The following is a 13,366-nucleotide window of genomic DNA, read 5'->3' as shown; positions in this document are numbered from 1 at the left end:
GAACCCCGCGAAGGTCATTGTTCAAGTGTCTAGCAATTCGAGCTCTGCCATCATACACATACACTCCCTTTTGGGATTTATTGTTAATAATACGGATTCATTTAAAAGTGAATGCCACATTGACTCGGTGGCAACTGAAAGAGAAAAGGATATGTACTTAGGTGGTGGTGGTGGTTAGTGTTTAACGTCCCGTCGACAACGAGGTCATTAGAGACGGAGCGCAAGCTCGGGTTAGGGAAGGATTGGGAAGGAAATCGGCCGTGCCCTTTCAAAGGAACCATCCCGGCATTTGCCTGAAACGATTTAGGGAAATCACGGAAAACCTAAATCAGGATGACCGGAGACGGGATTGAACCGTCGTCCTCCCGAATGCGAGTCCAGTGTGCTAACCACTGCGCCACCTCGCTCGGTTATGTACTTAGGTAACACTTGTTTAATCATTAGTAAAATAAGGCGATTCATTGTCAGGTGATTCCGAGCAGAGCTGAAACATTTAAGTTTTAAAATAACATTTAAGATTTAAAATAATTATTAAAAGTAATCTTAGTGGCACGCTAGATTTTTTCGCACAGAAATTCCTCGAATGGAATAGAGCCTCTTTTTAATATCTATAGTTTTACAGTTTGTTTTTGAAATATTTTATCAACTTGTTATGAATGTTCGGGTGCGACTCGTTCCATGACCACATAACTTTCACTAATGTAGTGTCATAGAACCTGATGAATTAAATTAAATTAAAATGAGAAAGAGGCGAACTCCTTGCGACAAAACATCTAGGATAATTCGAAACACACTTATACAGGTATATTCACGTCGCCGTTGTTTCTTTCGTTCACGAAAATCGATTAAGATCGGGAACAATTTAACTAGACGTCTTTGTCGTACTCGTGTTAATATAATCTCTGAAAATCAACTCCAAACAAATGACGGGCAGTTGTTTTAGGTGTTTATTTTGGCTGTTTTTGTACAATTCATAAGAAAATTATTACGTGACTTTACTATTCAACTCTTGGCTTTTGGAATAACAGCGAACACAATTTTCACGAACACACCCTGGAAGCTGGAGTCCAGTGGGTGCTATATACCATATTATGAGAACGGAAAAGCATGGTTGTGCGAAGCGCTTGCCATGCTCGCAAGCATGGCAACCTGGATTTACGCCCTCGCACTGATATGTATCGCTTTTCTACTATGCGGAAGTGGTGAGTTATAGCAGTTAACACATGGTGTTGCTAAGTATGTCATCGTGATTTTTCACAGTCTACGAGTATAAGAACTCTTTGGAATGTATAATTAACAGGGAGAAAGGCATCGTATACTATTGCATTGTATTTAGTTGGGAGGACTGGGCTTTATACTATGGTGCACGAGGGAAATTCCTCGTGAGCCAACAGTTGATTCCTATGTAATTCCTATGTAAGATTCTTCCCAAGCGGCTATGGAGCTTGTTTATGCTGTCATTATCATAGGCATTGTGTACCTTCTGGAGTAGCGATTCTCAGTTATCTGTATTATCTATTACAATTTCTCCTTTCGGTACTCATCCATCACTGGTCCGTTTATTATTAGACAAACTGGTTCCTATCTCAAGAAACTGTTCATTTCTCTTCTATATTTTTTGTGTCTTTCGTAGCATTCTATATCTTAGAATTCTTCGTAAGATAATTTCAATAGCCATTTATAGTTCTTGTAACACCGAGTGTCTTAAGTATCAGGCTTTTCCCTGTCGTCCAAAAACTGACACAACGGTATTCGGACATAAACCCATAATTAGTGGCATCTGATACGGAGAATAAACGAACAAATGTATGCATTTTGATGTCGATATCACAGAATATTTTGTATACACTAAAGTAGGAACATAAGGTTACTAATATAGGCTGCTGTGTGCGCTTACATAAACCGACTAGTCTGTGAAGTATGGCACCTTTATGATGGTTAAAACGATGTGGATCTGGAAAACATAGAACCCCATGAATATTTAAAATCTAATTATAGCCCCGTATATAAGTACGCTTATCCCTACAGTATCCAGATCGTGAAGGATGTTACTGTGAAACGCTAAAAGGCCACACTTCCGGTCGTAACGGACACTACTCCCACGTGGAACTGGTGGTCAGGGCAAAGACTTTCACCTTTTTCTACCTATGACATTATTACCTACAAAGATCTATGGCATGTACTCTCTGTTTACATTGAATAGGCCTACAGCTTTTGGACAAATAACATATGTTAGTAAAATATGTAGAGGGGCAATACTAATGTTAGCTGTTATGAACAACTTACAGAGCATGGCAGATATATGTGCCATGAAGTAAGTTTCTGCTATATAACCTCGTTATATAATAGACGTAGATTTTACTACATTTATCTAATTATATCTGTGTCTATTGTATAGTGAAGTTATGTAGTAGACATATATTTCATTATATTCATTTAATAAAATCTTTGTCTACTATACAAGGTGTTAGGGCTATAGATGCAGATATTATTCGTGATTACTGATGACACTATACTGAACAACATTACATCAGTATTTACTTCATTTGTAGGCTAATAATTGTTGTCGTTACGAGAAGCATGTTTTAGGTTGATTAGTACCTCCGAGTACGCAATGCCAAAGTAAGCCATTAACGTTTATTTTCGCTGGGCTGCAGGTCAGGTATTAAAGTGTGGATGCTTGAACGCAAAGCGAAAAGTCCGTACTGACAGGTGTAGTCCACGTCTTGTAGCAGTTACGACCATGTAGAAAACATCAGGTAGTAAATTACGTGTAGTTTCTGCAGTTAGGCTGTTAGGCATAGACGGAAAACAACTAACACACTGAAGTGGGCACATGACCACAGTATCTGAACCAATACCCTGGCAACCTGTGTATTGAGGTTATGGTTATAGTAGACACCCACTTTTTTGCATTTACCTCTGTCTTGCTCAGTGTGTTATTCATAACAGTTGGCACCAATAAATTATCTCGTTACACATGGTGAATCACCAAAAACTTGCAGTGCAAATACTCCGGAAATGAAAAATGTTGTTGGGGTGCGGTTTTCACAGCTCGTATTGTTAGCCCATCAACAGATTCTAATAATCCTTGTGGTTGTTGTGGTCTTCAGTCCTGAGACTGGTTTGATGCAGCACTCCTTGCTACTCTATCCCGTGCCAGCTTCTTCATCTCCAAGTACTTACTGCAACCTACATCCTTCTGAATCTCTTGGTCTCCCTCTACGATTTTTACCCTCCACGCTGCCCCCCCCCCCCCCCCCAGCACTAAATTGGTGATCCCTTGATGCCTCAGAACATGTTCTACCAACCGATCTCTTATTCTAGTCAAGTTCTGCCACAAACTCCTCTTCTCCCCAATTCTGTTCAGTACCTCCTCATTATTTATGTGATCTACCCATCTAATCTTCAGCATTCTTCTGTAACACCACATTTCGAAAGCTCCTATTCTCTTCTGGTCCAAACTAATTATCGTCCATGTTTCACTTCCGTACAAGGCTACACTCCATATGAATACTTTCACAAACGACTTCCTTACACTTAAATTTATTCTCGATGTTAACAAACGTCTTTTCTTCAGAAACGCTTTCCTTGCCATTGCCAGTCTAGATTTTATATCCTCTCTACTTCGACCATCATCAGTTATTTTGCCCCTCAAATAGTAAAACTCCTTTACTACTTGAAGTGTCTCATTTCCTAATGTAATTCCCTCAACATCACCCGATTTAATTCGGCTACATTCCATTATCCTCGTTTTGCTTTTGTTGATGTTCATTTTAAATCCACCTTTTCAGACACTGTCCATTCCGTTCAGCTGCTCTTTCACGTCCTTTGATGTCTCTCACAGAATCACAATGTCATCGGCGAACCTCAAGATTTTTATTTCTTCTCCGTGGATTTTAATTCCTACTCCCAATTTTTCTTTTGTTTCCTTTACTGCTTGCTCAATATACAGATTGAATAACATCAGGGATAGGCTATAACCCTGTCTCACTCCCTTGCCAACTACTGCTTCCCTTTCATGCCCCTCAACTCTTATAACTGCCATCTGGTTTCTGTACAAATTGTAAATAGCATTTCGCTCCCTGTATTTGATCCCTGCCACCTTCAGAATGTGAAAGACAGTATTCCAGTCAACATTGTCAAAAGATTTCTCTATGTCTGAAAATGCTAGAAATGTAAGTTTGCCTTTTCTTAATCTATTTTCTAAGATAAGTCGTAGGGTCAGTATTGCTTCACGTGTTCCAATATTTCAGCGGAATCCAAACTGATCTTCGCCGAGGTCGGCTTCTACCAGTTTTTCCATTCGTCTGTAAATAATTCGTGTTAGATTTTGCAGCAGTGGCTTATTAAACTGATAGTTCGGTAATTTTCACATCTGTCAACACCTGCTTTCTTTGGGATTGGAATTATTATATTCTTCTTGAAGTCCGAGGGTATTTCTCCTGTCTCATACATCTTGCTCACCAGATGGTAGAGTTTTGTCAGGGCTGGCTCTCCCAAGGCTATCAGTGGTTCTAACGGAATGTTGTCTACTCCCGGGGCCTTGTTACGACTTAGGTCTTTCAGTTCTCCGTCAAACTCTTCACGCAGTTTCATATCTCCCATTTCATCTTCATCTTCATCTACATCCTCTTCCATTTCCATAATATTGTCCTCAAGTACATCACCCTTGTATAAACCTTCTATATACTCCTTCCACCTTTCTGCCTTCCCTTCTTTGCTTAGAACTGGGTTGCCATCTGAGCTCTTGATATTCATACACGTGGTTCTCTTCTCTCCAAAGGTCTCTTTAATTTTCCTGTAGGCAGTATCTATCTTACCCCTAGTGAGATAAGCTTCTACATCCTTACATTTGTCCTCTAGCCATCCCTGTTTAGCCATTTTGCACTTCCTGTTGATCTCATTTTTTAGACGTTTGTATTCCTTTTTGCCTGCTTCATTTACTGCATTTTTATATTTTCTCCTTTCATCGATTAAATTCAATATTTCTTCTGTTACCCAAGGATTTCTAGCAGCCCTCATCTTTTTACCTACTTTATCCTCTGCTGCCTTCACTACTTCATCCCTCAGAGCTACCCATTCTTCTTCTACTGTATTTCTTTCCCCTATTCCTGTCAATTGTTCCCTTATGCTCTCCCTGAAACTCTGTACAACCTCTGGTTTAGTCAGTTTATCCAGGTCCCATCTCCTTAAATTCCCACCATTTTGCAGTTTCTTCAGTTTTAATCTACAGTTCATAACCAATAGATTGTGGTCAGAGTCCACATCTGCCCCTGGAAAAGTCTTAGAATTTAAAACCTGGTTCCTAAATCTGTCTTACCATTATATAATCTATCTGATAGCTTTTAGTATCTCCAGGGTTCTTCCATGTATACAACCTTCTTTTATGATTCTTGCACCAAGTGTTGGCTATGATTAAGTTATGCTCTGCTCAAAATTCTACCAGGCGGCTTCCTCTTTCATTTCTTAGCCCCAATCCATATTCACCTACTATATTCCCTTCTCTCCCTTTTCCTACTGACGAATTCCAGTCACCCATGACTATTAAATTTTTGTCTCCCTTCTGTACCTGAATAATTTCTTTTATCTCATCATACATTTCATCAATTTCTTCGTGTGTGGGCTTCGTATCTATCTTGGCCACAATAATGCATTCACTATGCTGTTTGTAGTAGCTTACCCGCATTCCTATATTCCTATTCATTATTAAACCTACTCCTGCATTACCCCTATTTGATTTTGTATTTATAACCCTGTATTCACCTGACCAGAAGTCTTGTTCCTCCAGCCACCGAACTTCACTAATTCCCACTATAGCTAACTTTAACCTACCCATTTCCCTGTTTAAATTTTCTAACCTACCTGCCCGATTAAGGGATCTGACATTCCACTTTCCGATCCGTAGAAAGCCAGTTTCCTTTCTCCTGATCAATATCAAAACACATCATAATAACACTGATACACTATGAAGTCTGTTACAATCTAGGAAATCGACGTATGTCTCTGAAATTACATGTCAGGCCTCCTGACAGCACACACGACGACTGCCGAGACGTTCTAGGAGCTACACTTGAATAGTGGAGAGCCACGTTGCAAGTAGGGCCTGTAAGGGTCAATTAAATAAGCAGGCAGAGACGAGTAGTGAGATGAAAGCTGACAAAATGATTTAAAAGTAAAAGTGCAAAGCAAACTGAAATTTAAATGACTGACAAGGGTGCTTAATACAAAGAAGTATAGAAAGTATTATTACGAAAGGAGGGAGCACAGCAGACGACAGTCAGAGACCCTATGATGAACGAAATGTCGATTGGAAACCAACGATAGTAAACAAAAGGAAGCCACAAACGATATCTCTGCATGCAAACACGATACGGCAAGTAGCCGTCATAAACTGAGAATAGGCCTGTTGAACTATTTAATGAGATTTAACAATGCTTAAATCATTAATTTCAATACATCGAACACATCGGATGGCATCCAGCAAAATATTTTTCAGCCTCTCTTGTCCGTCGAGTTATTGTGGTACGTATTGTTGTAGATTTGAATTTCCTCAGAAATAACCATACGGCTACCTTTCTCCATTTTATGCAAAAGTGTGTAGTTATTGGCAATGTTAACGATAATGTGTCACTTTGAAATTACGTAAGCAGCTACGGTAGATTATGTCTTCTGCACTATTCATCTCTGCTTCTATATCCTCTTTGAATGTAGATTTAAAGTTTCTATCTATTTGGTCAATATAAAAGGAGTTACAAGCAGCACAACAGATTTTATAAAAGCGTGCAACTATTTTTTTTCTTTTTTCGTGTTCTGTACAGGTAGCTGATCTTGGGTGTTATCGGTTATGAAGGTGAGTCTAGCATTAAATCTGCGAAGCAAAGCACTGAGTTTATGAGAAACGTCCCCATAAAAGGAATACGAGATGAATCGTATATTTTCGGCCGCATCACCGCTAACACCGTAACCTCTGTTTTGAAGAATCTCCAGCTACTGAAAGATGGTAGCCATTTTTGGAGGCAATTTGGAGCAATATATTCAGTTCTTTGTTAATATTTGCATTATTAAGGCGTCGCTGGAGAAATCTGCTTACCATTGATTGGAAAGAGGCTTTCTTTTGCTGCTCTGTGTGAAAAGAGTTCTACGAAATAGTTACATCAATTGTTATAGGCAAGCGATAAATGTCAAGCGAAAGACTTCGATTGACTTTAGTAATGCATTAATAGATAAAAATTAATGGACGTATTTTGCTGATGTTCTACAGGAAAGTGAATATTAGGATGAAGTTCGTTCGTCTAACTAGCTAACAGATCAGTGTTATTCACAGATCCTAGATACAAATGTCGCCTGAATATCTTTTGTAGTCTGTAATAAATACGGGATCGTTTCTTCCAAATTCCTTGGTTTGCTTTGCGGGTTTAATGTCAGATTTAACATAAAAAAGGATAATACACTAGGTCAGCTAATTATACACAACATTAAAACTAAAAACAATAAATTTACAACTGCAGACATTTATAAAATCTGCTGCACTGATTGTATTACCTTTCATATTTGCCAGACGGGCAGAAACTTTAAAACTAGGTTCAAAGAGCATGCAGAAACAGGAATGAAAAGGCACAAGACAAATATAACTATGCTTCTCAATTCAGAACGAGACAGTGTCACTAATATTGCCAATAACCTCGCAGTTGTACCCTATGAACATTTACGAGGAAACTGAAATCTACAATCTACGTCTACATCTGCATCTACACCCATACTCCGCAAGCCACCTGACGGTGTGTGGCGGAGGGTACCCTGAGTAACTCTATCGGTTCTCCCTTCTATTCCAGTCTCGTATTGTTCGTGGAAAGAAGGACTGTCGGTATGCTTCTGTGTGGGCTCTAATCTCTCTGATTTTATCCTCACGGTCTCTTCGCGGGATATACGTAGGAGGGAGCAATATACTGCTTGACTCTTCGGTGAAGGTATGTTCTCGAAACTTTAACAAAAGCCCGTACCGAGCTACTGAGCGTCTCTCCTGCAGAGTCTTCCACTGGAGTTTATCTATCATCTCCGTAACGCTTTCGCGATTACTAAATGATCCTGTAACGAAGCGCGCTGCTCTCCGTTGGATCTTTTCTATCTCTTCTATCAACCCTATCTGGTACGGATACCACACTGCTGAACAGTATTCAAGCAGTGGGCGAACAAGCGTACTGTAACCTACTTCCTTTGTTTTCGGATTGCATTTCCTTAGGATTCTTCCAATGAGTCTCAGTCTGGCATCTGCTTTACCGACGATCAACTTTATATGATCATCCCATTTTAAATCACTCCTAATGCCTACTCCCAGATAATTTATGGAATTAACTGCTTCCAGTTGCTGACCTGTTATAGTGTAACTAAATGATAAAGGATTTTTCTTTCTATGTATTCGCAGCACATTACACATCTCTACACTGAGACTCAATTGCCATTCCCTGCACCATTCGTCAATTCGCTGCAGATCCTCCTGCATTTCAGTACAATTTTTCATTGTTGCAACCTCTCGATACACCACAGCATCATCTGCAAAAAGCCTCAGTGAACTTCCGATGTTATTCACCAGGTCATTTATGTATATTGTGAATAGCAACGGTCCTATGCCACTCCCCTGCGACACACCTGAAATCACTCTTACTTCGGAAGACTTCTCTCCATTGAGAATGACATGCTGCGTTCTGTTATCTAGGAACTCCTCAATCCAATCACACAATTGGTCTGATAGTCCGTATGCTCTTAATTTGTTCGTTAAAAGAGTGTGGGGAACTGTGTCAAACGCCTTTCGGAAGTCAAGAAAAACGGCATTTACCTGTGAACCCTTGTCTAAGGCCCTCTGAGTCTCGTGGACGAATAACGCGAGCTGGGTTTCACACGACCGTCTTTTTCGAAACTCATTCTGATACCTACAGAGTAGATTTCTAGTCTCCAGAAAAGTCATTATACTCGAACATAATACGTGTTCCAAAATTCTACAACTGATCGAAGTTAGAGATATAGGTCTATAGTTCTGCACATCTGTTCGACGTCCCTTCTTGAAAACGGGTGTGACCTGTGCCCTTTTCGAATCCTATGGAACGCTTCGCTCTTCTAGAGACCTACGGTACACCGCTGCAAGAAGGGGGGCAAGTTCCTTCGCGTACTCTATGTAAAATCGAACTGGTATCCCATCAGGTCCAGCGGCCTTTCCTGTTTTGAGCGATTTTAATTGTTTCTCTATCCCTCTGTAGTCTAATTCGATATCTACCATTTTGTCATCTGTGCGACAATCTAGAGAAGGAACTACAGTGCAGTCTTCCTCTGTGATACAGCTTTGGAAGAAAACATTTAGTATTTCGGTCTTTAGTCTGTCATCCTCTGTTTCAGTACCATTTTGGTCACAGAGTGTCTGGACATTTTGTTTTGATCCACCTACCCCTTTGACATAAGACCAAAATTTCTTAGGATTTTTCTGCCAAGTCAGTACATAGAACTTTACTTTCGAATTCACTGAACGCCTCTCGCATAGCCCTCCTCACACTACATTTGGCTTCGTGTAATTTTTGTTTTCTGGAAGGCTTTGGCTATGTTTATATTTGCTGTGAAGTTCCCTTTGCTTCCGCAGCAGTTTTCTAACTCGGTTGTTGTACCTCGGTGGCTCTTTTCCATCTCTTACGATCTTGCTTGGCACATACTCATCTAACGCATATTGTACGATGGTTTTGAACTTTGTCCACTGATCCTCAACACTATCTGTACTTGAGACAAAACTTTTGTGTTGAGCCATCAAGTACTCTGAAATCTGCTTTTTGTCACTTTTGCTAAAGAGAAAAATCTTCCTACCTTTTTTTAATATTTCTATTTACGGATGAAATCATCGATGCAGTAACCGCTTTATGATCGCTGATTCCCTGTTCTGCATTAACTGATTCAAATAGTTCGGGTCTGTTTGTCACCAGAAGGTCTAATATGTTATCGCCACGAGTCGGTTCTCTGCTTAACTGCTCAAGGTAGCTTTCATATAAAGCACTTACAAAAATTTCACTGGATTCTTTTTCCCTGCCGCCCGTTATAAACGTTTGAGTCTCCCAGTCTGTATCCGGCAAATTAAAATCTCCACCCAGAACTATAACATGGTGGGGAAATCTACTCGAAATATTTTCCAAATTATTCTTCAGGTGCTCAGCCACAACAGCTGCTGAGCCCGGGGGCCTATAGAGACATCCAATTACCATGTCTGAGCCTGCTTTAACCGTGACCTTCACCCAAATCATTTCATAATTCGGACCTCCGTGAATATCCTTCGATACTATTGCACTTCTTATCGCCATAAACACGCCTCCCCCTTCACTGTCCAGCCTGTCTCTGCGGTATACATTCCAATCTGAGTTTAGGATTTCATTACTGTTTACGTATGATTTCACAATAAGAGTGATGTTCTGCACTAACGATATAGCCTGAAAAACATTGTTTTCCTTTATGTCTTTTTTATTATGCATGCTTGTCAGTCTCTCAGATTTCCTTTGTTTTGTACTTCATTTAAATTTTCAAGTACTCTTTCAGCTTTTATTTAATTACTTACCTGTACTGCTTAACTACCTGCTCCCGACAGCCTGTGCTTCTAACCTGTCTCTCTCCTACTCAAATGCCTCTCCTGACACGTCTAGGCAGTTGTCCTGTGACCTCGAGACACCTGACTTGTAAGTTCAGGAGACATAAGTCAATTTCCTAGGTTGTAATCGACATTGTAGTATACCTGAGATATTACGGTGTTTTTATGATGTTTCGTAACACGTTGTTTTTCAGCATTACTTAGATTATGTAACATCTATCCATTTTAATAGGAGACAAGTTCGCACTGGGTTGGTTTTTAATTTATTGCCTTTATAAAGTGCGTGGACGAGTTATTTGAACATTTATGTATTTGATTTGTTGTTGATGTTTATTGCTACAGGTTTCACCATTTGACTAGTTCTGCTGTACTCTCTTGTTTGATATTACGTATAAACTGCTAGACAATAGCCTTGAAGGTCTAAGCCGGTTGTGTCGAAAATGAAAAGTGCAACTGGTGCTGACATTTTCTTCAAAACCACTGCGATCGTTGTGAAATCGTCACCAAAATGTCCTACACTCTGTAAAAGAAATTATTCGTTTGGAGCACATTTCAAAAGCTTCTTCTGTTCTCTTGTCCGAATTGTCTATTGCCCACGTTTCACTTCCATATAAGGCTACCCTCTACATAAAAACCTTCAGAAAATTAATGAATTTTATCCATAGTCGATTCTGTTGAACTCCGTGACTGTTCCTTGACAGGGTGTAGAAAAATTTACAATATAAACATGTACCTGAATGTATAAACACCTGAGGATGGGCGCAAGCCCGAAACCGGTCGTATGACAAATAACCTTTTATTGTGACTGGTAGTGGAAACTTTTCTACACCCTGCTTCAGAAAATAATTCCTAACACTTAAATTTCTATTCGGTATTAATAAATTTCTGTTTTTCAGCAACACTTTTCTTCTCACTGGGAATTTATTATATCCCTTGTGCTTGTTTCATCGTCAGTTACCTTGCATCTCCTGATTTAATTTGACTACATTTATTTACCCTTGTTTTACTACTGTGATATTCACTTTATAATGTCTCCTCGAGACACTACCATTCCATTTAACTGTTGTTGCAAGCCTCTGCCGTCGCTGACAGCACTGCAACGTCGTCAGCAAAACAGCAAAATACAGTCACTGAATACATTTCCATTTCAAGATCGTGAACAGTTTAGTAGATGCCGTTGTAGAGGGTGCTCGTGAATTTATGCACACTAAACACGTCGAAGTGGGCCCCTTGTTGCGACGAGAGGAGCCGGTGTAGCGTGCTGAAGTATTTTGAGTGCCGGCACTCCGGCGTTGCAGCGCGTGTGGCCGAGATGCCTGCGGCGGAAGCGACGCGGCCGTCAGCGGCTCGTAAGCGGTGCGCAGCACGCACGCCCTGCGTGCACGCAGTGGCTTGCGCTGACGGCCCGCTGCTTCCCACATCCTGTACACGGCCGACCCGTTTGGAGGAGCATACTGGCCGCCGTCGGTCGCTGGTGAGCGCCTGTCTCCAGAGGCGACTACCCGTGTACCACGCCGACGGTCCAACAGTCGCACTGCCCAAGTTTTCCGGGAAAAACTAACCCTTAGCGGCACCGAAGTGAAAATAATACTAATGAAAAGCACCAGTTTGCTTTTGTTCTACAATATGTTACGTTAATATGAAAATAATAATACTGTTTAGGATTAGGCGTGCGTGATATATACATTGCTCTGCAAACGTTAAGGCCAGAAAAATAACGTAACACAACGTACTAAACTCCAGACGTTGAACCTGCAATTGTTGAACCACTTCATATAAAGATGGCAAGAAAGACTTAAAGAATTATCGTCCAACTTCATTATTGACATCATTTTCCAGAACATTCGAAAAAGTTATGTACTGGAGAGTAGTAGCACACTTAAGTGAAAACAATTTACTTTGCTGGACTGAGAATACTATTTATACATTCACTCATCAAATTGTACAAGCCTTAAAATAATAATGTGTCGCCAGTTGGTATTTTTTGTGATATTTCCTAGGCCTTTTGATTGTATAAATCATGTTATTCTCTTAGAAAAATTCAAATTTTATGGAACTAATAGCTTTATGAACAGCTGGTCTCAATCATACTTAAGAGACAGAACGCAGGAGATTATGTTGAATAATTCAGACAGTGTAGGAGAGGTGGAAAGTTTTAGTGACTGGGTGGGGGGGGAAGGGGGGGAGGGGGGGAATGTCAGACAGCTAGTCCCGCAGGGTTCAAGTTTTGGACCGCCACTGTTTCTCATATATGTGAATGACCTTCCACTTAACATACAACATGCAAAACGGGAACTTCTTGCAGACGATACTATAATAAATTCCATTAGAGAGAAAGTAACAGAAGAGTTGGCGAATGATATTTTCCAAAAAAGTGTTAAGTGGTTCTCTGAAAATGGCCTCTCCCTGGATTAAAAAAATAGCACTCTACATCCTTATCGAACACTACATTTCGTTATGTAAAACAAATATGAATGATGTAAATTGATGTAGCACATGCGTCTGAGTCACTAAATACGGTAGAATGTGAAACGTCCCCTTAGAAAAATTATACATGACTGTGCTTAAACTGTCACACAATATTTTTGCCGCAACGCAATCTGACTTTCAAAAATCCCTACAAAAGGAAAGGCCCTGACTAACATTAACCTATACGTTTCACAAATCACTTGCCTCACAAAAATCTTCGTTACTCGAACTACTGCAATACAGCGAGTGCCACTACTGCCAGCTAAGCGAAAGATTCAAACT

At 40.1% G+C, this 13,366-nt stretch overlaps 1 protein-coding gene across 1 annotated transcript in view; it reads left to right on the top strand.

Moving 5' to 3' along the window:
• The first annotated feature begins 941 nt into the window (after positions 1-941).
• The window catches only part of LOC126285274 (uncharacterized), a 63,208-nt gene continuing 50,783 nt past the window's right edge, over positions 942-13,366 (top strand). The window contains exon 1 of the mRNA XM_049984564.1: positions 942-1,202. Coding sequence (XP_049840521.1) covers positions 1,130-1,202 — 73 coding nt within the window. The 5' untranslated portion in view covers positions 942-1,129. The remainder of the gene's footprint in view (positions 1,203-13,366) is intronic.

This window comes from Schistocerca gregaria, chromosome 8 (assembly GCF_023897955.1).
Source record: "Schistocerca gregaria isolate iqSchGreg1 chromosome 8, iqSchGreg1.2, whole genome shotgun sequence".
In the NCBI taxonomy this organism is placed as follows: domain Eukaryota; kingdom Metazoa; phylum Arthropoda; class Insecta; order Orthoptera; family Acrididae; genus Schistocerca; species Schistocerca gregaria.
This window is presented reverse-complemented; position numbering and strand designations above follow the sequence as displayed.